This window comes from Amblyomma americanum, chromosome 7 (assembly GCF_052857255.1).
Source record: "Amblyomma americanum isolate KBUSLIRL-KWMA chromosome 7, ASM5285725v1, whole genome shotgun sequence".
NCBI classification, from domain to species: Eukaryota; Metazoa; Arthropoda; class Arachnida; order Ixodida; family Ixodidae; genus Amblyomma; species Amblyomma americanum.
Genome location: NC_135503.1, coordinates 144,143,809 through 144,165,928, shown reverse-complemented (window position 1 = coordinate 144,165,928; position 22,120 = coordinate 144,143,809). Strand labels below are relative to the sequence as shown.

General features: G+C 45.9%; 3 protein-coding genes, 2 non-coding genes and 1 pseudogene across 5 annotated transcripts; 1 reads left to right on the top strand and 5 right to left on the bottom strand.

The window, feature by feature from the left end:
- Nucleotides 1-4,117: 4,117 nt before the first annotated feature.
- Nucleotides 4,118-6,989, bottom strand: LOC144098134 (uncharacterized). The gene is made up of 3 exons (XM_077630669.1): nt 6,153-6,989; nt 4,376-4,559; nt 4,118-4,185 (listed from the first exon to the last, which is right to left on the bottom strand). The coding sequence occupies exons 1-3, from the start codon at nt 6,987-6,989 to the stop codon at nt 4,118-4,120; spliced, it is 1,089 nt and encodes a 362-aa protein (XP_077486795.1).
- Nucleotides 6,990-7,358: 369 nt separating this feature from the next.
- On the bottom strand, nt 7,359-7,440 carry TRNAS-AGA (transfer RNA serine (anticodon AGA)). The gene has a single exon. It is a non-coding gene; the product is annotated as a tRNA-Ser (tRNA).
- An 89-nt stretch (nt 7,441-7,529) lies between these two features.
- Nucleotides 7,530-7,611, bottom strand: TRNAS-AGA (transfer RNA serine (anticodon AGA)). The gene has a single exon. It is a non-coding gene; the product is annotated as a tRNA-Ser (tRNA).
- A 37-nt stretch (nt 7,612-7,648) lies between these two features.
- Nucleotides 7,649-9,036, bottom strand: LOC144098133 (uncharacterized; annotated as a pseudogene).
- A 1,208-nt stretch (nt 9,037-10,244) lies between these two features.
- LOC144097509 (uncharacterized) lies at nt 10,245-12,535 on the bottom strand. Its single transcript, XM_077630217.1, has one exon. It carries the CDS (start codon nt 12,483-12,485, stop codon nt 11,613-11,615), a length of 873 nt encoding a protein of 290 aa, XP_077486343.1. The 5' UTR covers nt 12,486-12,535; the 3' UTR covers nt 10,245-11,612.
- Nucleotides 12,536-12,777: 242 nt separating this feature from the next.
- LOC144096654 (uncharacterized) lies at nt 12,778-17,796 on the top strand. The gene is made up of 6 exons (XM_077629484.1): nt 12,778-13,258; nt 14,022-14,185; nt 15,672-15,758; nt 15,845-15,922; nt 16,009-16,086; nt 16,204-17,796. Exons 1-6 carry the CDS (start codon nt 12,957-12,959, stop codon nt 16,350-16,352), a joined length of 858 nt encoding a protein of 285 aa, XP_077485610.1. The 5' UTR covers nt 12,778-12,956; the 3' UTR covers nt 16,353-17,796.
- The last annotated feature ends 4,324 nt before the right edge of the window (nt 17,797-22,120 follow it).

Here is a 22,120-nt window from a genome sequence, read left to right as displayed (position 1 = left end):
CTCAATGACGTAACACAACAAAAAATTACACTAAGGTTTGGGGCATATAAATACACTACTATCAAGTCTTCAGTGAACATGGTCAACAGGGAATTAATTAAATGAAGAAAGAGCACCAAAACGATCACAATATTAAATTCAGTTCAAAAATGGGAACCGGGAATGCATGACAGAGGACATTATTGTGCACTGAGGTTGCCGATGAATGATGTTACAGATAGCTGTAAGACTTCGTCGTTAGTAAGTTGATTCCACTCCGTTACTGTTCGCGGAAAAAAAGAATATTTAAAGCAGTTATTACGCTGGGTGAAAGGGGTGATTGTAAGATTGTGACGTAGTCTTGTAGAATAACCTGAAGAGAAAGATATTAGTCCATCAATGTTAATTTTTAAATGACCTTTGACCAATTGGTATAAGAACTTTAGTCGAGAAACGCGATTCCTTTCGGTTATAGATATTAAAGCAGCCCTGTTTAGGAGGTCACTTACTGATGTGCGTCCATAGCTATTGTAAACAAAACGTACTGCTTTCTTTTGTATTTTTTCAATTTTATTTACGTTTGTTTTGGTGAATGGATCCAAAATTATTGCCGCATAATCTAATATTGGAAGGACAATCGATTTATACGCTAGAAGCCGAACTCGGGGTGTGGAAAGTCTCAATGCACGCCTAAGAAAAAAAAGTTTACGGTTTGCATTATTTACAGTTTGATCAATGTGTTTAGTCCAGTCAAAGTTGTTAGTAATCCATAGCCCTAGATATTTGTAGTGTGAGACTTCGGAAAGAATATTGTTGTCAAATGAATATTGGAACATCAGTGCACTTTTCTTGTGAGTGATTCTCATATACACGGTTTTTTGAATGTTGATAGGCATCTGCCATGCATCACACCAGGCACTAATTTTCTGAAAAGCCTCATTAAGTTTTACCTGATCTGACATATTTTTAATTTCGGAGTATAGCACACAGTCATCCGCGTATAGTTTAATATTAACTGGAATGTCTTTCACGATGTCGTTAATGTAAATGATAAACAAGAGTAGCCCAAGCACTGAGCCCTGAGGGACGCCAGAGTCAACAAAAACAGTTTGAGAGGAATGTTCCCAAAAGAGACATATTGCTGACGGTTATTCAAATATGCTGAAATCCAATTAATGATTTTGTTATTTCTGAGTGTGCTATTAATTTTGGAAAGCACCTTTTTGTGAGAGACCTTATCAAATGCTTTGGCGAAATCCATAAAAATGGCATCTGTTTGGCTACAATTGTTAATAGCTTTCGCAAAATCGTGTATAGTCTGAACTAATTGGGTACAAGTAGAATAACCTTTCCGGAATCCGTGTTGGAAATTTGTAATAAAATTGTGTTGTTCAAGAAAATGGGAAATGTGGGTGTGTATTATGTGTTCCATAATTTTGCAAGCTGTCGATGTTAATGAAATCGGTCGGTAATTATTAATGTACAGTTTGTTTCCATTTTTATGAAGTGGTTGGACTCTGGCCGTCCTCCAGTCGCTCGGAACCTGTCCTTCGTTTAGAGACCTAGAAAAATTTATAAACAAATACTTAGACACCCATTCTGCATACCTCGTTAGGAATGCATTGGGTATTTTATCAGGCCCAAGGGATTTTTTTACGTTAAGATTCAAAAGCATTTTAGTTATACCCTGTTCACTGATGACAAGATCAGGCATCGGAGGTAAGCATGTTTCGAACACAGGTTGTATGCCATTATCATTAGTAAAAACGGATTTGAAGTATTCGTTAAAGGCGGTTGATATTACTTTTCCGTCATGTGTTAATGTGCCATTGATTTCAAATGCATGGGAATTCCTAGATACTGGTGAGATTGTACGCCAAAATTTTTCAGGTGAGCTAGTTATAAAATTAGGCAACAAATCGCCAAAATAATTTTCTTTATCGAGTGCTACTTGTCCTCGTAGTTGACTTGACAGAGCGGAAATTTTATCCAGCAGGCCTTCAGGATGGACAACTGCTTGCCTTTTCTTTTTCAACTTTTTTAATTTTCTGCGCATTTGTATTGAAGTGCGGGAAATCCAGGGATTGCCACGTTTTGTCTTTTTAGCAATGATTGGCACAAAACGGCTAATACACATCATAACCAGATCCTTGAAAGAAATCCACAGATCGTCTATATTTGCGGTAGACCTCGAAAAGCTATCAAAATGAAAGGATAAGGTATCGATTATTGATGTGTCATCAGCACGTGAGAAGTTGGGAAAACATGACTGCTTTGGATGCCTGTGAACAGCGGCATCAGATAAGGTAAGGTACACGGCCTGGTGATCGGAGATTCCTGGGATTATTTCGCATTTTGTTTTAGTACTAATAGATCCGCTTACGAAGAAAAGGTCCAGTATAGATTTAGCGCTGTCGTGTACCCTGGTGTACTCGTCAACAAGTTGGGATAAATCAAATGCTAATGCTATGTCCAACATGGCATCACCTGTTTTGTCGTTGTGGTTTTTGAGAGACATCGTGCGCCAGTCAATATTAGGCAGATTAAAGTCGCCAGCTAGAATTATTCGATCGCCAGGTTTTAAATATGTGTTCATGTAAGTTTTCAAATCATTTAAAACCAATATGGAAGAAGAAGGGGGCCTGTACAACACACCTATAATGTACCTGATTGTACCACAATGTTTTACTGAAAATGCACTCTACATTAGGCACGTCAGGCATCCTTAAAACTCGTAATGATTTCTTGTATATCATACAGACGCCGCCACTTCTTCCAGTACGGTCTTTCCGGAGTACATTGTAACCAGTAGGCACGAATTCACTGTCGAAAATTGCATCATGTAACCATGTTTCGGTTAGCACAGAAATGTCTGAATTGTTAAAAAGGAGCCCTTCAAGCTCGGTTACTTTATTGATTACACTTCTGCAGTTAATGTTTAAGATTTTCAAGGATGTAGGGTCATGCTTTTTCTGTCAGTTATTTTTCTTATTGACCAATCTGACACGCTCTCCATTCTGGGCATCCCAAACAAACATAACACTATCAATGCTAACTTTATCAAAGACTAGCTTTACCTTAGCGCCATTTGCTTTTTCTTCCGCTGCGCTGTCCCACAAAAGTTTACGCAAGTCACGCACGCGCTTTGAGAAGTCTTCCGAGATAGAGTACGACGATCCTTTTAGTTTGTAGGCTGCTTGTAAAATGGATGCCTTTTCCCGATAGTCAAGAAATTTTATGATAACCGGTCTAGATTTGTCACTGGATTTACGCCCAAGCCTATGAAGTCTTTCTATACCTGTAGGTGTTATACCTATCTTCTTTATTATTATGTCGTCTTTCACTTTGTTTTCAAGTTCTTCTAGCGTCTCGGTTCCTGACTCTTCTAAACCGTAAATTATAAGATTATTGCGACGGCTTCTGTTTTCTAAGTCGTCCACCTTATTCATCAGAAAGGACAACTGGCTGTCAAAATCTGCTATTGTTTTTTTCTATTTCGCTTACTTGTTTTGTCAGCGTGCCTAGCTTGGACAACTGCTGTTCAATGCCATCTATTCTGTTGTTTAGTGTAACCATTTGCTCTTTTATTTCATTCTGACCGTCGATTATTCCTTCAATAGTTCCTTGCACTTTCTTTTGGCCGTCTAGCAGTTCCGACAGCAATTGCTTCTCAGTTGGTCCCGGGTTTGTCTCAATATCGCCCGAAAGAAGTAGGTTAGTAGGCAATAAAGCAATGTGCGCCAGAATACATTTGAAACACTGTGGGCAGGGCAGCAGCAACAGAAACCGGTTGTCACTACGATAACAGAACATGGAAACGTTTTTACTAACCTGTAGAGCAAGACAAAAATGGTTGCTGAGCATGTTGCCAATACTGCTGCTGGCCTGCCCACTGAAGAAGGTCGATGTTGCTCGCTCTTTTAAAGGGGCTTGCTGAGCCATGTGATGTGACGTCACAGTTGTCGATATGAAGCGATGCGCTGTCAGTTGCGGAACGGAAAGCAATGTAATCGCCGGGAACCTGGCACGAGCCAGATTTTCCGATGCCGGCTCAGTGACCACCTCCACGTCGATTGCCCTTGATGCGCTGGCGCTGGGCCACCGTTCTTTCCCGCGATGCGAGGGCTCGTTGACCAGGTCAAACGACGTAGCCACTGGGTCGCAGCCACGCGGTGGAACTGGTCCGCACAGAAGGGCCGCCAAAACCTGTAGAGCAAGACAAAAATGGTTGCTGAGCATGTTGCCGATACTGCTGCTGGCCTGCCCACTGAAGAAAGTCGATGTTGCTCGCTCTTTTAAAGGGGCTTGCTGAGCCATGTGATGTGACGTCACAGTTGTCGAGATGAAGCGATGCGCTGTCAGTTGCGGAACGGAAAGCAATGTAATCGCCGGGCACCTGGCACGAGCCAATTTTCCGATGCCGGCTCACTGAACACCTCCACGTCGATTGCCCTTGATGCGCAGGCGCTGGGCCACCGTTCTTTCCCGCGATGCGAGGGCTCGTTGACCAGGTCAAACGACGTAGCCACTGGGTCGCAGCCACGCGGTGGAACTGGTCCGCACAGAAGGGCCGCCAAAACCTGTAGAGCAAGACAAAAATGGTTGCTGAGCATGTTGCCGATACTGCTGCCGGCCTGCAGCACCATTTCTTATCTGCCCGATTTCTTTCTGTCTAGCGTACCGCTTTTCATCTGTTAAGGCTCGCTTTGTGGGTGTTTCACCGGCCCACAGTTTTTGTGCCCTTGCGCGTATAACTGCTGCTTTATATCTTTCACTGTCAAGCATTTCAAGCTGGCTTTTCACATCACTTATGTCTTTTGCATATCTCCCAGGCTCGGAGCTTTCCATGCTTAAAAACTGCAGTTGCTCGCGCGCTGCTTTTTCTTGTTTTTCTTTGTGTCGGTTGGAGAAACTCTTTTCTATGGCTTTACTTTTTAGCCACTCTTTGAAGTCTTCCCACTGAACGGCAAAAAGACTGGGCCGCTCCTCGAGCAGCCTCTGCATTTCATTTACGATGGCTTTTAAAAATCCCTCGTCCTCCAAGAGTTTGGCATTGAGTTTCCAGAGATTCCAGTTGAAGCGCGCACACCTTTCTTTCACCCCGAAACTTCCTATCACAAGACAATGATCACTAAACGCCACAGGTACAACTTTGTAACCTGTGCAAAGGGGCACAAGTTCAACAGATGCATAAATTCTATCCAATCTGGCATGGCTATAACGTTGAAAGTGTGTGTATAGCGGTCTATTACCGCAGGTAAATATGCTGCCAATATCCTCTAAGCTGTTGTCATTACCCAAGGCGTTTAATAATTGTGCACTCCTATCACGCACAGGCGGACGCTTCACTCGATCGGCAACGGCACACACACAGTTGAAATCGCCCAAAAGCGACAGCACTTTATCACAAACAATGTAAGAATTCAATCTGTTAAAAAATTCTTGGCGTTCCGAGTCAACGTTCGGTGAATACACGCATATAATGCGCCAGTATAACTTCGAAAAAGAAAAGTCAACTACAAGAAGGCGTGCACTTGGACAAGAAAAAATCGACTCCACACTGATGCCTAAATTATTGCGCAGAAAAAGGGCGCACCCACCCGAGGTGCCAACAGAATGGCAAACACAGACATTAAAGAACACACTAAAGGTGGACACCATACGCCCAGTAAACTCCTCACTTTCAATCTTCGTCTCCTGCACAGCTACGATGTCCAGCGCATTGTCAGCAAGAAGACGATGAAGTTGGCATTGGCGCCTACGAGCACCAAGACCCCTCACATTCAATGTTGCTATGCGCAAAGCTGTGTCAAGTTTCATCGCCATGCGTGAGCAATAGCTGACATATGATGTACAGTGCCCACCATAACCGACGAAACACTTCTAGACTCACAGTGTGCTCTGTGCGGCGTCGCCAATCCATTAGTCCGTTTGCAGGCACCGGGAAAACAGCTAGGCAGTCCTCCGTCGGCCTTTCCAGACCTTAGAACTACCTCTGCTTGGTACTTCTACCCACAACCGCGGAATAGAGGAACACACACAAACACATTGCTGCGCCAGGCTGGCGGCTTCCCCGGCTGCCGTGTCTCGGCCGCAAAGTTGGGCCGTGGTTTCAAAGACGGGCGCCGAACTCCCGGGGATTTCGACGGCGGCTCGTCAGCGCCAGCGCCTACCTGTGGCTTTTGACCGACGCTTTCCTCGTGGGAGCGCTTCCCAGCTATGAGGCCGGCAGCCTCCTGACTGGAATCCATGGCCTCGCTGCTGTCCGGTCCTACGTTATCGGGATTTTCAGCAACAGCTCCCGCCGCTTCCTTCTGCGTGCTCACGGGTTCTGTTGGAAGGTCACGCTGCACTGGAACGTCCGCCGCAACTGCGGTGGACGTCTTCGCCCCTTGCTCCGTCAGGCGCGTCAACGCAGGTTCATACCGTGTCGCTGGCTGCCCAGTTTCACGGGCCGCGTCCTCCGCGTCCGCCTCGTCCATTAGCAGCTCAGCCGTGTCTTCACTTGTCCCGGGGCCAGCAATGCTCGCATAAGTGCGGGCACATTGGCCGTCTTCGTGGCCGAACCGTTGGCAGGCTCCGCAACGTGGAACTCGGCACTCTTTTCGGATCTGGCCCGTGTTGCGACAGCGTAGGCACAACGGGGAACGGCCTGGTACGACGACCAGCGCCAACTCACTGCTAACGTTCAGCTGGTGCGGCAAGTCGTCAAGCTTAACTCCGGCTTTCAATTTTAGTGCGACGAGTCTCGTTGTCGAGCCCTTTTCAAGCACACCCCGCACTCGCCAACGCTCTCGAGCGATTTGCGCGACTTTCCCGTATGGCGCAAAGGCAGCACGTACGTCTTCGTCCGGTACGTTGTGCAGCAGCCAGTGCAGCTTCAGTTGCACATCCTGATTGGTCGGGTCAATAACCAGGCAGCGGCTTTCTTTCACAAGCATTTCACCGACGCTCAACATCTTCGTTACGGCTTCGGAATCCTTGAGAGTGACTGCCCAGACGTGGCTCATCCGATATGCCCCCAGGGCGATAGCATCGGGGAGCAGCGCGTGCTGAGCTAGAGCATCCCGGAAATCCTCGACCCGGTTCGGGCGGGCTCTGATATCGGCGTGCAAAAAAACTGTATTTACAACGAAACGCCCTGTAGGCAATCCTGGCAGAACAACTTGGTAAGCATTTTCATCATCAGTAAACCTGTTAACGCGGCCAGACATGGCCAGACATTCGAACCTGTGCGGGGAGACCCCAATGGATTTCTAGTCCATCGCCTTAACCGCTCGGCCACGACTGCAGTTGTCCGAGCTTAGCGCAATTGTTCTTATTCTTCTCACGTATGAGCTTTATCTGAATAAAAAACGGAACCACCGCTCGCCCGGGCACGCAGTCCACAGGATTCGAGCCTGTGCGGGGAGACCCCAATAGATTTCTAGTCCATCGCCTTAACCGCTCGGCCACGACTGCGGTTTTCCGAGCTATAGCGCAATTGTTCCTATTCTTCTCACGTATGACCTTTATCTGAATAAAAAACGGAACCACCGCTCGTCCGGGCACGCAGTCGACAGGATTCGAACCTGTGCGGGGAGACCCCAATGGCTTTCTAGTCCATCGCCTTAAGCGCTCGGCCACGACTGTTTTTTTTTCTTTAATGCCGGCTTGGCGAAAATAAAGCTTACTGTACATGAAATGTTATAATACGTCCTCCCACATTGGGCGGAGCGTTCATTAAAAAACGTTTCAAGTTTGCAAGTTCGTTCATTATAGAAATCCAATCTGGGTGGTCATTTTGGGACTTGAGTGCATCTCTGACATATAAAACGCTCTCAGTAAAGTACTGCCTCGCAGGGCGAATATCAATGTCTGCATTTCGTACTGCCATGCGCACTTTCCACAGACTGTGCAGGTCCAGTAGCATGACCATATCTAGAGGTATGCTACCAAGATTTTGGACAGGTAGAAAACGGATGCCATGAGGTGACAACGAGAGGTCCTTTTTTAAGGTACTTTGAAGGATATCCCACAGGAATACGGCATCCCAACTCTCGAGGAAGATATGTTCTGTGGTCTCTGGCCTTCTACACAGTAGACAGTTTGTAGACCACGGAGCAAAGATTCCCTTAACTTCAAGCCAGGGTTTTACCGGCAGTGTACTGCTGTGGAGCTGAAAGAAGAATGTTTTGGCTGAAGAACGAATTGGCATCTTTTAAACTCTTTGTAGGACGTCTCCTCCTGGACTAGCACTGTATATGGAACGATACAAAGGCACGGGCATCATTAAATCACATATATCCTTGTAAAATTGCTTTTTAGAGACAGTACACAAAAACTCTAAAGAAAAACGAGCTTTCAACATCTGGAAAGCCGCAACAACCTCAAATAGGAAACCGCGAACGCAAGTGCTTCTTACGTCACTCGTCGACACAACGAAATTGGGAAGGAGCTCACGTAGCCTAACTTCTATAACGCTTCTTAAGAAAGGGTCACTTTGGTCCCGCAGAAACATTAATCTGGAGACGACCTGTCTCAAAAATAAATGGGATAGCCCCACACCTCCCTCTCTCACCGACCGGAACAAATTGGTCCGACTCGTTCGCTCCCATGCAGAGCCCCACACAAAAACGGCGAGAACTCTGTGCTGTTTCTGAACATTTACACGTTTCATGCACATACCTTGAAGCACATACCAAATTTTCGCCACTACAAACAAGTTGCATAACTGTTGCCCGAGCAAAAACTGACAACTCTCGCCCTCCCCAGTTTAGTGTTCTCTCGCTCGCTGTCAGTTTCGCGATTCCCATATTCAGCAGCGTCCTTGTAATGTTCAAGAGGTACCTCTAAATAGTTTCCTAGTGATTCAGTCCATTGCACGTTTTGGAACGATAAATGTTTGGTCTCCAAGCTCCCGTGCCAAAAACCCAAGCATTTACCCCAATTCACATTGCTTCCTGACATTCTACAAAAATTGTTTGCAATGCTCCTTGTTTCGTTGATGCTGTCCCTGTCTGTACAAAAAACTGCTATATCATCAGCGTAAGCTAAGAGTTTAACCTCACTCGCCATTAAGCGGAAACCCCTCACTTGTTCATTTTGAATAACCTTCAAATAAAACGATTCCAAGCATATCGAAAACAGAGGAGATAGTGGGCATCCTTGTCTCACTGATGTCATCACTTGAAAGGGTCTTGTGACACACTTGTTGACAATAAAGCTTGTGAAACTCTCAGCATATGACATTTTAATGCCTTCCAATATCACCGAAACTACATTTACGTGTTCTAATATGCTGAAGAGAATTTCATGCACGACGCGATCAAAGGCCTTTTGGAAATCAATCTGCATCATGGCTACCCGTTCCCCCCATGCATCACAATACTTCATGACGCTTCTGGCCACATGTATGTTTGTAAAAATTGATCTTCCTTTAATCCCGCATGTCTGGTGGGGTCCAACTATTTGTTTCATCGCTCGCTGGAGTGTTTTTGCCAAAGCCTTCATGAAAAATTTATAATCCACGTTTGTCAGACTGATGGGGCGATACGATATTACTGACAGCTGTTTGACGGGGTCGTCTGTTTTAGGAATAAGCACAACGTGCGTTCTCCGAAAAGACAGGGGCAGTCGCTTTTCGTGATAAGCCTGCTTCAGTACGCGATGCAGTGCAGCTGCTAGTTCATCCTTGAACAACTTATAAAACACCGCGCCTATGCCGTCTGGTGCAGGCGTTTTGTCAAGGCAGAGTTCACCAATTGCTGCCCTTATCTCTTCCATCGTGATTGGCTCTTCTAGCGCTGACGTCACTTCCTGATCTAACTTCGGCATGAGGCTTAGAAATTCGTGTGCAAATCCGTCATCTGCACTTCTCGTCCGACCGAGTAAATCACTGTAGTATTCTACAAAAGCTTGCCGGATTAAATCTGGGTCGCTGGTCACAGAGTCCCCTTGCCTTATCTGTTTGATTTCATTCTTTGCTGTGTCTCTCTTTTCGTCTGATAGCGACCGCTTCGCTTCGTTGGTGCCTCCCCTAAAAGCAGTCTCTCGGCACGTGCCCGCACAACGGCTCCCAGGAATTTTTCTTGGGCGATAGCTTCTAATTTATTTTTGAGTTCCTTGATTTCCTTCGCATACCTGCCTGGATGCGCACTTTCCAAACTCAGGGCAAATTTTAGGTCGCATTGCAATTCTTTTCCTTTTTTCCTTTGATTGTGCCGCAGGTGGCTACTTCTTTCAATGGCTTTTATCTTTATTTGTTTTTTAAACTGTTCCCACATTTCAATTGCTCTTTCTGGCTGAGCTTCCAGCAGAAGCTGAATACTTTCCTTAACTTGATTTAGAAAAACTTCGTCTTGTAGCAGTTTAACACTCAATTTCCATAACTCCCAGTTGAACAGCGACTTCGTTTGCTTTAATCCTATTGTGGCGCTTACTAAACTGTGATCGCTGAAAGATACATGCTTGACTTCATAGCACGTGCACACTGGCAAAAGATCAGCGGACACATACAGTCTATCGAGTCTCGCATGGCTTGTCCGCTGGAAGTGCGTGAACTCTGGTATATCACCACTCGATAAAACATATCCAATGTCCTCCAAGTCATTTTCAAGGGTTATTCAGCTCAAAAAATGAGCACTCTTATCTTGTACGGCTTGCCTACTAACTCTGTCTTCAGCTCTGCATGCACAGTTGAAGTCTCCAAGAAAAATAACGTATCTGTCACATTTAAGATAAGGCCCTACGTTTGCAAAAAACAATCTACGTTCTTCTTCCCTATTTGGCGCATAAACGCAAATACGCCACTCAACATTTGACAAAGAACAATCACATACAATGAATCTACCGTTTTCACACACAGTAAATTCTTCAAAAAGAACAGCCAAGGATTTTCGAACAAACAATGCACAACCTCCCGAAGCCCCAACAGCAGGGCACACACATACGTCGTATCTGTCTCTAAAAGGCTCGACCATGCGGTTCGTCTGCTCTTCGCTTTCAACCTTCGTCTCCTGCACTGCAATTAAATCCAAGTTATTTTCCAAAAAGACACGTCTCACTTGATACTGCTTACGCCGCGCAGACAGCCCTCGCAAGTTCAAAGTGGCCACGCGCAGTGCTGTGATGGAATTTGCTGCCATGTTCGCAAATAGCGAAAAGAGCCGCATGGTCTCACCTTTAGCTCGTACGCGAACAAAGATGTCCTCTGTGCCACAACATCGCTCCGAAGGTCTAGTGGTTGGCGCCTCGGCAACTGCTTAGGTGTCTCGGCCCCGTCACCGACGCCAAAGGCACCTCTTAGTTCCACGCTGGTAACGAAAACACTTTTCCCCGTCATGACGGGGGCGTAGTTCCCGCAGGTCTCCGTTCCGGTGGGATGGTAGGCTTTGGCTTGAAGCTTGGGCGCCGAGTCAGGACAGTCTTTGCGGGCGGTTCCTCATTCTCGGCGTTCTCTGAAGTACCTGTCAAGATGCCGTCATCCTCACAAGTACGCACCGCCGCTGCACACATCCTCACTCGCGTCCATGGGGCCTGTGTCATCCCTGGAAACGGGCCCCAAACCGTCAACTAAGGAATTCTCTCGTTCGCCCGTTTCCCGTGCAGGAGCATGTTCATGTTGTACGGTGGGTGGTCCCTGAACAGTGTTCTCACGGTTTCGAGGCACCTGCTCCGAAGAAAGACGAGCTGGCCACCGCATCCGTTTCTGTGAGACCCCGTTGGGTTCCTGACGCCTCTTCGGCCTCCGCCTCATCCATTAAGTGCTCCGTGAAACCATCACCTATTCCAGGCCCCGCCGCACTTGCGTACGTTTTCACACACTGCCTCTCGTTATGTCCGAAGCGACGGCACAGGCTACAGCGTGGCACATTGCAATCCCGTCGAATGTGCCAGGTCGACTTGCACCGCAAGCAAACCGGCGGCCTTCCCGGCACAACAATAACTGCGAGCTCACCTGAGATTCTCAGCTGGTGTGGAATGTCGTCAGAATTGACTCCGGCCTTCAGTTTCAAGGTGACGGTACGTGTTGTGGTTCCTGCGTCCACCACGCCTTGAGCCCGCCACCTTTCCTTCGTCGCGTTCGTCACCTTTCCGTACGGGGACAGGGCCTCGTGCACATCCTCGCCAGGGATGCCGTACAGCACCCAGTGAATCTTAAGCCGAAGGTCTTGGTTGTTCGGATCCACGAGTATACACTGGCTGTTTTTCACTTTAACATCGCTGGCAGTCAAAAGCTTCTTCGTCGCTTCGGCGCTCTTCATGGTGACAGCCCACACATGGTTCATCTGGTACGCCCCCAAAGCCAGCACTTCGGGGAGCAAACCTAGACGAAGCAGCGCATCCAGGAAATCTTCGACAGGGTAAGGCCTGTTCTTCGGATCAGCGTGCATAAAAATGGTATTCAAAACAATTTTTCCAGTTGGCAGAGTTGGCAAGATGACCTGGTAATCTTCTTCCGAAGCAGCAAAAATCCCGTTTCCGCGGCCAGCAACGGCCGCGGACACCACACCGTCGGAGCACATGATAACACGTCCGTTCGCTTCGGCGTCCGGAAGTGGAATCTCGGCCAAGTCTCGGCCACGACCGTTCCAAGGCGGATTTAAAGTGGTGGCGAAGGCTGGGCCGAAAAGTGGTTTAGCGCGACTGCAGCACAACCAGAGGATGGGGGGCAAAACACTCATACAAAGAAATGATAAAGCTACAAAATTGGAATGTAATCTGCCAATAGAAAAGAAAAAATATATTAGCACCTTGTTTTATGAAAGAGGTAAGTCATTTTATTAAAACCTGGCAAATTTTGTATTTTTACAACACTCTTGACCTGCCCCCTATTCATGAGTGTGCGGTGCATTACAGCGCGTCTTTGCAGGCCTTGTTTCGATACCCGGCTAACCCGGCCACAGTGGCGGGAGCTTACGAAGCGATTTCTTATCGCCAGCTGTCTGCGATGGCGCGCCTGGTAAAGCGTATAAATTTAGCTCGCCGGTCTCAAAATGCTCCTTTTGCGAAGTTTTCGTCGTCCTTGCACGTCGCTTCTTTGTCACCGTTCGGTAAGATTTGCACCCCGCTGCACCGCTGCGGCAGTATTCTCGGTTTTGTCGTTTCCTGCGGCGTGCGGCCAGTGCGAAGTCTTTTTCCGTCTTTGCACGCTTCGCGCTCTTCTTTTGAAGCGCTTAGCGCTTCATTTCAAGATGAGCTTGCGGCATGTGAAGAAACGATGCTCCGTGGTACACTGCGGCAGCGTGGATAGTACCATTGGTGTCACGCTACACCGATTCCCGCTGGACTTTCACAGGTGAGCTCTTGACAGTGTCGTCTGCTCTAGGTATGCGCGATAGCTTCGATATGGTTTCGCCGGGCTGTTCGCTCGTGTTTCATAGCTGTAACCCGTTCGTGCGTACTTGGCTTCATGTTTTCGGGAATATTTATGTACTACACTGCAGGGCACACACTTTCAGTGCTGAGGTGTGCGAAAGAGGCCCACATTTTTCTAATTTATAGTGAGTTTCATGCAGCTGACTATCACCAACGTGAACTTCACACCGGGCTCTCAGGAGCAACCACGTGCACGCTACTGACCGGGAGGCCCATTTAGAACAAAGTTTGCTACCTGACAGCTCTGAGTACGACATTGTTTAGTTTTGCAAAACCATGAAGCCAATTTGAGGATCCCCTCGCAGCTGGGAGTATCGAAACTCAGCCTCGTGTATGTGCGCGGCTTTGAGGAGGCTTTAACTGGATTCGCTCAGCAGGAGTTATTGCCTGCCTTGGTATTGCTGTTCTACATATACATGACTGTCAGAGTAATTTTAAACGCACTTCACTCTCGTCACTCGTTGAGCTTAGAAAAGCAGCTAGCCGCGTGGCATGAGGGTGAGCGTTACCGCACTCTGGGGAGCAGAGAGCTTGGCGCGAGCATTTACTACCATAGTTCAGATGTAATGCAAGTATAATTTACTGCAGTTAGCAGTGACAGGAATAATGACGCATTGGCGTTTCGAGTATGCGTATTCCTTTTGGCGCAGTTGTATCTAACGTGCATGTTGCATCACGTCCAGGTGCCGAGCGTGGGCGCAGTTCTGCCGCAACGTCAGCCTGGAGAAGAAGGCGCCGTCGCAGCTACGAGAACTCAGGATTTGCTCGAGGCACTTCGAACCATCTGTGTATCTGCCGTCAGGAAGGCTGCGACACGATGCTTTGCCTACTCGAGCAAGCATTGCCGGTAATTTTTGTTATCAAACTTTTAAGGCATTCGCCGCTCTTGAAATGTCAGGTTTTGCGAAAAAATGAAATTTTTCCTTTTTGTCGTAACCGTAAACAGTCTAGCGTCTTTTGCAAAACGAATTATGTATCTGTCTTGTGGCTTTAAAAATTACAGTAAATTTTTACCTGCACCCTGCTAAGCGAAAACGAAAATGGAAGTATCGCCTTCACGTGAGCACACACACACATATATATATATATATATATATATATATATATATATATATATATATATATATATATATATATATATATATATATATATATATATATATATATATATCATATTCGTTTTACGTCTCTTGTATGCACTGTACACTGTATGTGAGGTTCGTGACAAATGTCCAACGTAGCATAGAATTAGGTTTGTGCTTGTGGTAAGCTAATGGCACAAGCTTTGTAGGCGAAGGGTGCTCAAGCGAATTTCTAGGCACGGGTGCGGAAAAAGTATACTGACGGTGTGAATACTCTTGCCTGATATTTCCGGTAAAAAAAAAGGATAATGGAAGTGGGATATTCGGTAGTCTGGTATGGCAAAGGGCTCCAAAGGATCTTAACGTGAGTCTGTCAGTCTTCCGGTTCAGGCTGTTTGATGCCGCTAGCCACTTCAGCAACGGAAACCAGGCGACCCTACATGTTTTGCAGCAAGTGGGAGTTGAATCTTTCATATTCACCGTGAAACCTTGTCTCATGAACGGTCCCTGTCGTGTCCAGAGGGCATTCTCGTCCTTCCTTTGATAGCTCAAAAGAAGTGAGGGGGAAAAAAGGGTGAGCCTTCCTAAATGTTTGATGAATTTTAGTACTCCAGAACTTTGCTTTCTTGTATGCAGAGCTTCTTTTTTCACCTTCAGTCTTATCAGGATGCAATCTTATGCCGACTTGGGCAAGGTACGCTTGGTGAAAAGCTTCTCGAGATATTGTGTGCTCATGTGTTATGTATCAAAGCATGCACTGAACGATTATAGAAATGCACTAATAATTGTTTGTGTTGTTGCCTTTTACCTCAATATTCATGCTAGCGAAAGCCAATGTTTGTACAGGTTTTTATTTTTTGCGATAATTGCTTACCAATTCATTCTTGTTGCATCTCATTGCGTAGGCCATAGGCTGACCTGCATAAATCTGTAAACAATATGGGGCACATTACTTGATTTGCGAGCTATCGTTGTTTGTGTGATAGGCGAATTTCGCACTCTTCAAAGTAAAACATAACATATGAAAATTGCAAATGATTTACTGGTGCTCCACAGCTGCTGATGACATCAAACTTATGTGCCTAACGATTAAGGGTGGTAAACAGAATTTTATTTCATTGGATAAGCATTTTTCTTTCTAGAGTGATGACAATGTGAACCGCATGCTGTGGAAGCTATAGTTCTTTGGAAATTATTTACTATAAAGGTACTGAATTCTCTTTTCTCTCCGCAATAATGTTGTCATTTCAGACACCTCAAGCGAATGCAGCAGCGACATGGACTGTTCACAATCTCTGAGCGAAACTTCGGCATCAGTGCGCCGGGCTGGAGAACCAGGTGAGCAGGGTTGTATGCATAACTGACATAAATCTTTTGAAAATGGTGAAAATGGTGTAAGCTCATTGGACTGCTTCCTATGATAGCTGCTGTCTCCGGTGAACCTGTTTCCAAGGGGTACGTCCAGAGTCGGTCGTCCCAGTCGCTGCTACTCTTCCAAGAAGGTGATAGTTATTTCGTATCTGCTCGAACAGCCTGAGGAGGTATGGCTCAGAAATATGCTACAATTCCTTGTCTGTGCGCTGTGCAGATGCAGATGGTGCCAGCCCTACTGGTTCTACGCTGAACCAAGCTTGTTCCCACGCCAGTGGCTTCATAATGGTTCAGTGTAAGTGTTAATTCCGCCTGTGGCGCTTAGTTATTATTTGTGCATTGTTGGGTTGCTGGCTTCCCTGTCAGAACTGTGCTGTCACTATATTTTGTTCTTTATATTCTGTGGGCGCAGCTGACCACACATATGCAGGACCAAGCACTGAAGCAAGCGCTTCATCTCTGGAACCTGGCACGGCAGGGATGGCCGCAACACTGTCAGCGAGTGCTGATCTGTCACCAGGAGCTCCGTTCAGCAGTTCGCCTCTTTCTTATGAAGGTTAGCAATTTTACAACGCTTTCGCAATATTGCGCACTTTTTGGTGCTACAGGACTACATGCAGCTATGACTAAACCCGACGTAGCAACTTATTGCTCTTCCGTCGACTCTGTACGTTGCAGGATCTTTCACCAGCCCCATCAATAAAAGGCGGCCACTGCAGAAACTCCGAGCCAAGCTCAGGCAGCTGCGTAACCGCAACAAGAGGCTGCAAGGACTGCTGCTTCAGCGCCGTCGCATGAAGACCACTGCCGAATTGGTAAATAGTCTGCGTGAGCATTTAACACCAGCTGTTACTGCTTTTGTTGAAGCTCAGTTAAAGATGCACAATGTCAGCAGGTTTGGCCGTCGATGGTGCAGCCAAAACAAAACCTTTGCTTTAGGTTTATACTTCCACAGCCCAAAAGGTTACAGATATTGCAGGAAACTCCTGAAACTTCCATCTGTTAGGTCACTGCAGCTGTGGCTTGCACGCGTACCATTGAGGGTTGGATTTTATCCTGAAGTTTTTGATTTGATCGAGAAACGGGCAGCGTCTTTTCCACGGCAAGACAGGGCTTGCACCATAATTTTTGATGAAATGCATGTTTCAAAGGAGCTGTCGTACAATCCAGTGCCGGACAGATTTGAAGGCCTTGAAGAGTACAGTGCAGCACAAGGTCCAAATCTTGCAAACAAGGCGCTTGTGTTCATGGCCAAAGGAATATGTACGCCGTGGAAGCAGCCTCTTGGCTACTTCTTTGCAGATAAGGCAGCGCCTGCAACTGTTCTGTATGACCTCCTCTTCAAATGCCACAAAATGTTGGTTGGAGCTGGATTGCAGCCTGTGGCTGTGGTTTGTGATCAGGGGAACCAAAATGTTTCTCTGTTTTCGAAACTTGTGACCCCTGAAAAGCCGTACTTAAGTGTGAATGGTGAACCGCTTTTCTTTATTTTTGATCCACCGCATTTGCTCAAGTGCTTGCGCAATATGCTCTTCAAGTATGACTTCAGGGTAGGCAGTGACACAATTAAAAGCTCGTACATACGACAGGCTTATGAGAAGGATCGAGAAATGCAAATTCGGTCCATCCCAAAGTTGAGTGCCCGGCACTTTAATTTAACTTTTGCTTCGAAGATGTCTGTGAAACTCGCAGCACAGGTATTCAGCTATCATTGCGCTGCTGCATTGTGCACATTGGTAACATTCCAACAGTTGCCATCAGAGGCTATCCACACAGCCAGATTTGTTGAGAGGATCGATAGACTCTTTGACAGTCTAAATACTTCACAGAAGCGGGGAAAGTCTCCGTATGCATCTGCAATTTGTGCAGGATCTGTGCTTGAAGAGTTTTTGGAAGAGTATTGCAGTTTTCGAAAACATCGAAGTTCTAGGCTGTGCGCGGCAGCCTCTTTGCATCCGTGGCTTCTGCCAAACTATGAGGGTTGCGCTGCTGTTATGCAACCACCTGGCCTCTCGCTATGGTTTGACATACCTCCTTACCAGGCACCTGAACCAAGATGCACTTGAAAACACCTTTGCTATTGTTAGGTCGAAATCTGGATCGAACAGCAACTCGTCTTGCCGGCAGTTTCAAGCAGCATTTAGGCATCTTTTAGTTAGCAACCTTTTCAAACTGTCGGAAAGCAGCAACTGTGCTGAAGACATGTCTAGCCTTCTAGCCACTCCAGCCACTCTCCCAGTTTGTTTATCTAAGTCTGCTCCTTCTCTCTGTACAGCTGCCACATCTTTGCCAGTTGCAGTAGAAGTTTTGCCATATGATTATCAGTCTCCAATACTAGAGAACAACATTGTCTATTTTGCTGGCAGGCTTGCCTACAAGTTTATGAATGATCACAGGTGTGTTACAGGGCCACATACGTGCGAGGTGAGGCTAGAAAATGCCGCCTTTGCCGATCAGAGCCAAGTTCTCTTGTACTTAAGTGTCAAAAATCCTGGAGAAGGTGACTTTGGGAGCCTGTCAGTTCTACACCCTCGTTTGTAGCTTTCATCAATGCTTGCGAGCAGGTTTTTGTCGCATCTAGTTCCAATATTGTGGGAAAAGAACAAGTAGGGCATGATCTGTGCATGTTGCTTCATGCCATGGTAGAAAAATCGCTGACTGTGTGTGGTGATGACGTTTATGATGGTTTGTTTGCCCTGTTCGTCAGGGTGAGGCTGCATTGGCTTGCACGCAGAAAAAATCTTGAACTGCACAGTCAAACTACTAAACGGAAAGCCACGAAGCAAGCACTGAGGCTAAGCAAATGAAAAGGATGCAATTCCCGAGCTGTTGGCTGAATATTTTGTGAAGTTGCAGGCTATTATGCAGCCTGTGCAACAAATCAGCTTAGTCTGGTTTAACGGTTGCAAAGGGTTTTTTTTTTCTGGTTCACAGCCTGGTTTTATTCTTTTATTTTTTACTTCTGTATTTTGATTTGCTAGGATGTGAGGTGGTTGCTCACAGGGGTAATGGTTTAACAATGTAGCATCTTTCATCGTTCATTCCACTATGTCACTCTTTTAGGGTACTTTTATGCCATGTACAGCCTGTTCAAGTGTCGCCTATGTACTTGTGCAATATTGTCAGATAAAACGCCATACCGATAAAACGAATGCCTCTGAAAGGAGACTTTCTAGGCAATGGATTAACCTAGTTTCCGTGGCGCTGGGATTAATTTTTCCATCTGCTCGCCCCCCCTGCAGTTCCGTGCTGGCAGGTATAATGAAATCAACCATTGTCATCATAACTACCACTGGGCACCACTGGCTACCAGGCCACCTTTTAGCAGGCTAGTTGCATCTCGGAGTTTTTAGTAGGATCTTTGTCAGCGCAATGAACAGAACAGCGCTGGACTTTTATCTGGCTATATTGTAGCGTACAGTACACTGATTACATGCTTTACTGCCCCGTGAATGTCCTTGCACTTCACTGTACGCTGTACTTCATGTGTACTTTTGTTGACGTAAAATTACTTCAAATTGATCCGACTAACGACTAGAAGTACTCTGGAGATGGTATGCCGGCTCAATGTATGGTATTTGCTCCTACGTTGAGCACGTTTGAGGGTGCTAAAGCTGGCTTTAACATTGCCTTGCAGATGTAAACGCACCTGCTATATTCTTTCAGCTGAAGAAATTAAATGTGAAGAATAATCCCAGTGTGCTCTATGGTCTGTGTTGATGCGCCTACTTATGTCATGTTATGTTTGCTTCAATTGAAGCTGTCGTAGCATTGTTTTCTATACTTTTCAATTTCCTAACTGACAACGTTCGTGGCACTTCAGGGCTTTTTCCTATCTGCACTGTGACTATTGAGATGATTAGCCAACTTAAACAATACTGCTTGTGCTGCCTGTGACATGTATTTTTGTTTGTGTGCCAAGGGTGTGCTTTGTGACTGTATTTGTTTGGTTGCTGCAATAAACAATGAATATGAAACTATGAAAACCATACTTGCCGTACACTCTATTGCGAACTGTGCACTTGAGCCAGTGCTTTGTGCATCATACCTTGCATCATACCTTGCTGTACTCAAAAGCTCTCAAAAGTACTAGCACCAGTATTTGCACTACGAATCATGCATGCTTCGCCAGTGTCTGGAAGTGTTGCTGCCTTTCTATGCTACCCCTCCTTTACCAGTCACTTTCATTGCGTTCCCAATTGCACATTAACAAGGCCATAACTAGCAGGAACTCGAGCACATTTGACTGGCAAAGGTTGGGGCGCGCTGAAAGGCAGCCACCTTCGAGAGGTACGGGCTCGAAAACGCGGATTCTACAGAAAGACCGCTTTATAATTCGCGCCAAAAGCATACGTATGCGTGACGTCATTCTACGTCACGTTTGCGTAGTTTGCCCCCAAAAATCCAGGGGGCGCTGGAGTGCCCACGAGCCGCCATTTTTTGGACCAATGGGCGTCTATGGAGCCTTCGCTACCAGTGTACATCTACCTTGACCGTTCTCCGAGTGTTCTACTTCTTCTGACGTATGTCCTGTATCTGAAGAAGGAAATGGAAGCACCCTTCGTCCAGACACGCAGTCTATAGGATTCGAACCTGGGCGGGGAGACCCCAGAAGATTTTGAATCTTATTTCGTCACTGACGAAGAAAGAATAGCCAATGAATTCAATAAGTTTTTCTCGCAAGTTTCGGGTCGTGCACCAAAGCCCCCCTTGTTTTGTATTCTTACGAACAGCACAGTCGAATCTGCACACGTACCTTTGCTAAGTGAGGATGAACTAAGTTCAATTATTTTTGGTCTTAAACGCAATAGGTCGGTGGGAATAGATGGCATTTCAGCTGATGATCTGCGAACCTTGTCCGACATACTTAAAGGTGTGTTGCTATCGCTCTTCAACAGCATCATCTCAAGTGGCATGATCCCAGCCAACATGAAAGCGGCTATAATTACCCCAATTCACAAAGGTAGTGCACATAATATGTATGAGAATTTTTTCCTATTTCAGTCTTACCCTGCTTGACTGAAATATTAGAAAAATATCTGCTTCTACAATGACAAGTTTTTAGATAAGCACAAAATCCTGTCACCTCGTCAGTATGGTTTTGTACAAGGCAAAGGGGCGGAAATGCTTTTGGAGGACTTCTCTGACGTGTTAAATCGATCTTTTGAAAGTAACCATGTGGTGTGTGCACTGTTTCTGGATGTCAGCAAGGCATTTGATAGTGTATGTCACAAAGTGTTACCGTAAACTGTCCAGGATAGGCTTCCGGCGAGTGTTTCTTTCGCTTTTGGAACATTTTTTTTACTGCCCAGAACACAATACGTCTCGATTGGGCGAGCAAAGAGCGCTTCTTTGCTTATAAAAGCTGGCGTTCCTCAAGGTTCCATAATTAGTCCCGTGTTATTTAACATTTACGTGAATGACCTTTCAAATGCTGTGCCTATAGGCCTGTATCAGTACGCTGACGATACTGTCCTCGTATCCTAGTCGCCGAACTACTCTGTCTCACTTTCTTCTCTTTAAGCTGCAGCAACTATTGGTATGGACTGGTTTTCACTCAACCTAATCAAAGTTAACAGCTCTACAACTTATATGCTTTCACAGCCCAATGAAGAAGGTAGATTTAAACCACCAGCTGTTCTTGCCCGGATCTGATTGTTCCCAATGTCAGTGTGTACCCCTGAGCTATACGACTACAGTGAAGTATCTAGGAGTATACTTCGACAGTGCTCTTTTATGGAATGATCACTTATCCCACGTCTGTAAAAAGCTCAGCACCGTCTCCTGTGTGCTTTACAACATTAGGTACTACATGCCGCTTTCAATACGCAGTTATTGTAAACGCTCTTGGTTATAGCGTACTGCGCTGTGGCATAACGGTTTATGGCCACTGTGCGGTTCGCTGGAAGTATAGGATCAATTATCTCCAACGATCTTTGTTAAAAAACCATTGGCTATGACTTAGGCCTTCACTCTAATTCTGATGTCTTTAAGGCATTTTCGCTACCAGATTTCGATCGCCTTTTGATGGAAACGGTTGTCCTGAAACATTTTTGGTGTAGTGACTGTATGATTCCATATGTTCCCACACGGTCTCTTCGACCGAAGGAATCTTTTTGTATTCCCCGACGGTCCACAAGATACGAAAAGCGAGTAAGAGATTATTACGTTCCCTTCTACTTTAACAAGTTACCTCTAAGTGTTCGCCGGGCAAAAACTAAATATAAACTCAAAAAGATGCTGCGATACACTAATTAGTGGTTTTCGACGTTGTGCATATGCTTTACCACCTGTCAAGTAAATCATGATTTCACTTGTAACTGCTGTAT

Excerpts from the sequence above, each read along its gene's own strand:
- LOC144098134 (XM_077630669.1), bottom strand. The coding sequence starts at position 6,989 with ATGAGCCACGTCTGGGCAGTCACTCTCAAGGATTCCGAAGCCGTAACG. Across the intron at positions 4,560-6,152 it reads GCGTCGGTCAAAAGCCACAG|GTTTTGGCGGCCCTTCTGTG; the intron begins GTAGGCGCTGGC and ends CTTGCTCTACAG. Across the intron at positions 4,186-4,375 it reads GGAAAATTGGCTCGTGCCAG|GTTTTGGCGGCCCTTCTGTG; the intron begins GTGCCCGGCGAT and ends CTTGCTCTACAG.
- LOC144097509 (XM_077630217.1), bottom strand. The coding sequence starts at position 12,485 with ATGTGCTCCGACGGTGTGGTGTCCGCGGCCGTTGCTGGCCGCGGAAAC.
- LOC144096654 (XM_077629484.1), top strand. The coding sequence starts at position 12,957 with ATGCTCCTTTTGCGAAGTTTTCGTCGTCCTTGCACGTCGCTTCTTTGT. Across the intron at positions 14,186-15,671 it reads TACTCGAGCAAGCATTGCCG|ACACCTCAAGCGAATGCAGC; the intron begins GTAATTTTTGTT and ends TTGTCATTTCAG. Across the intron at positions 16,087-16,203 it reads TGGCTTCATAATGGTTCAGT|CTGACCACACATATGCAGGA; the intron begins GTAAGTGTTAAT and ends CTGTGGGCGCAG.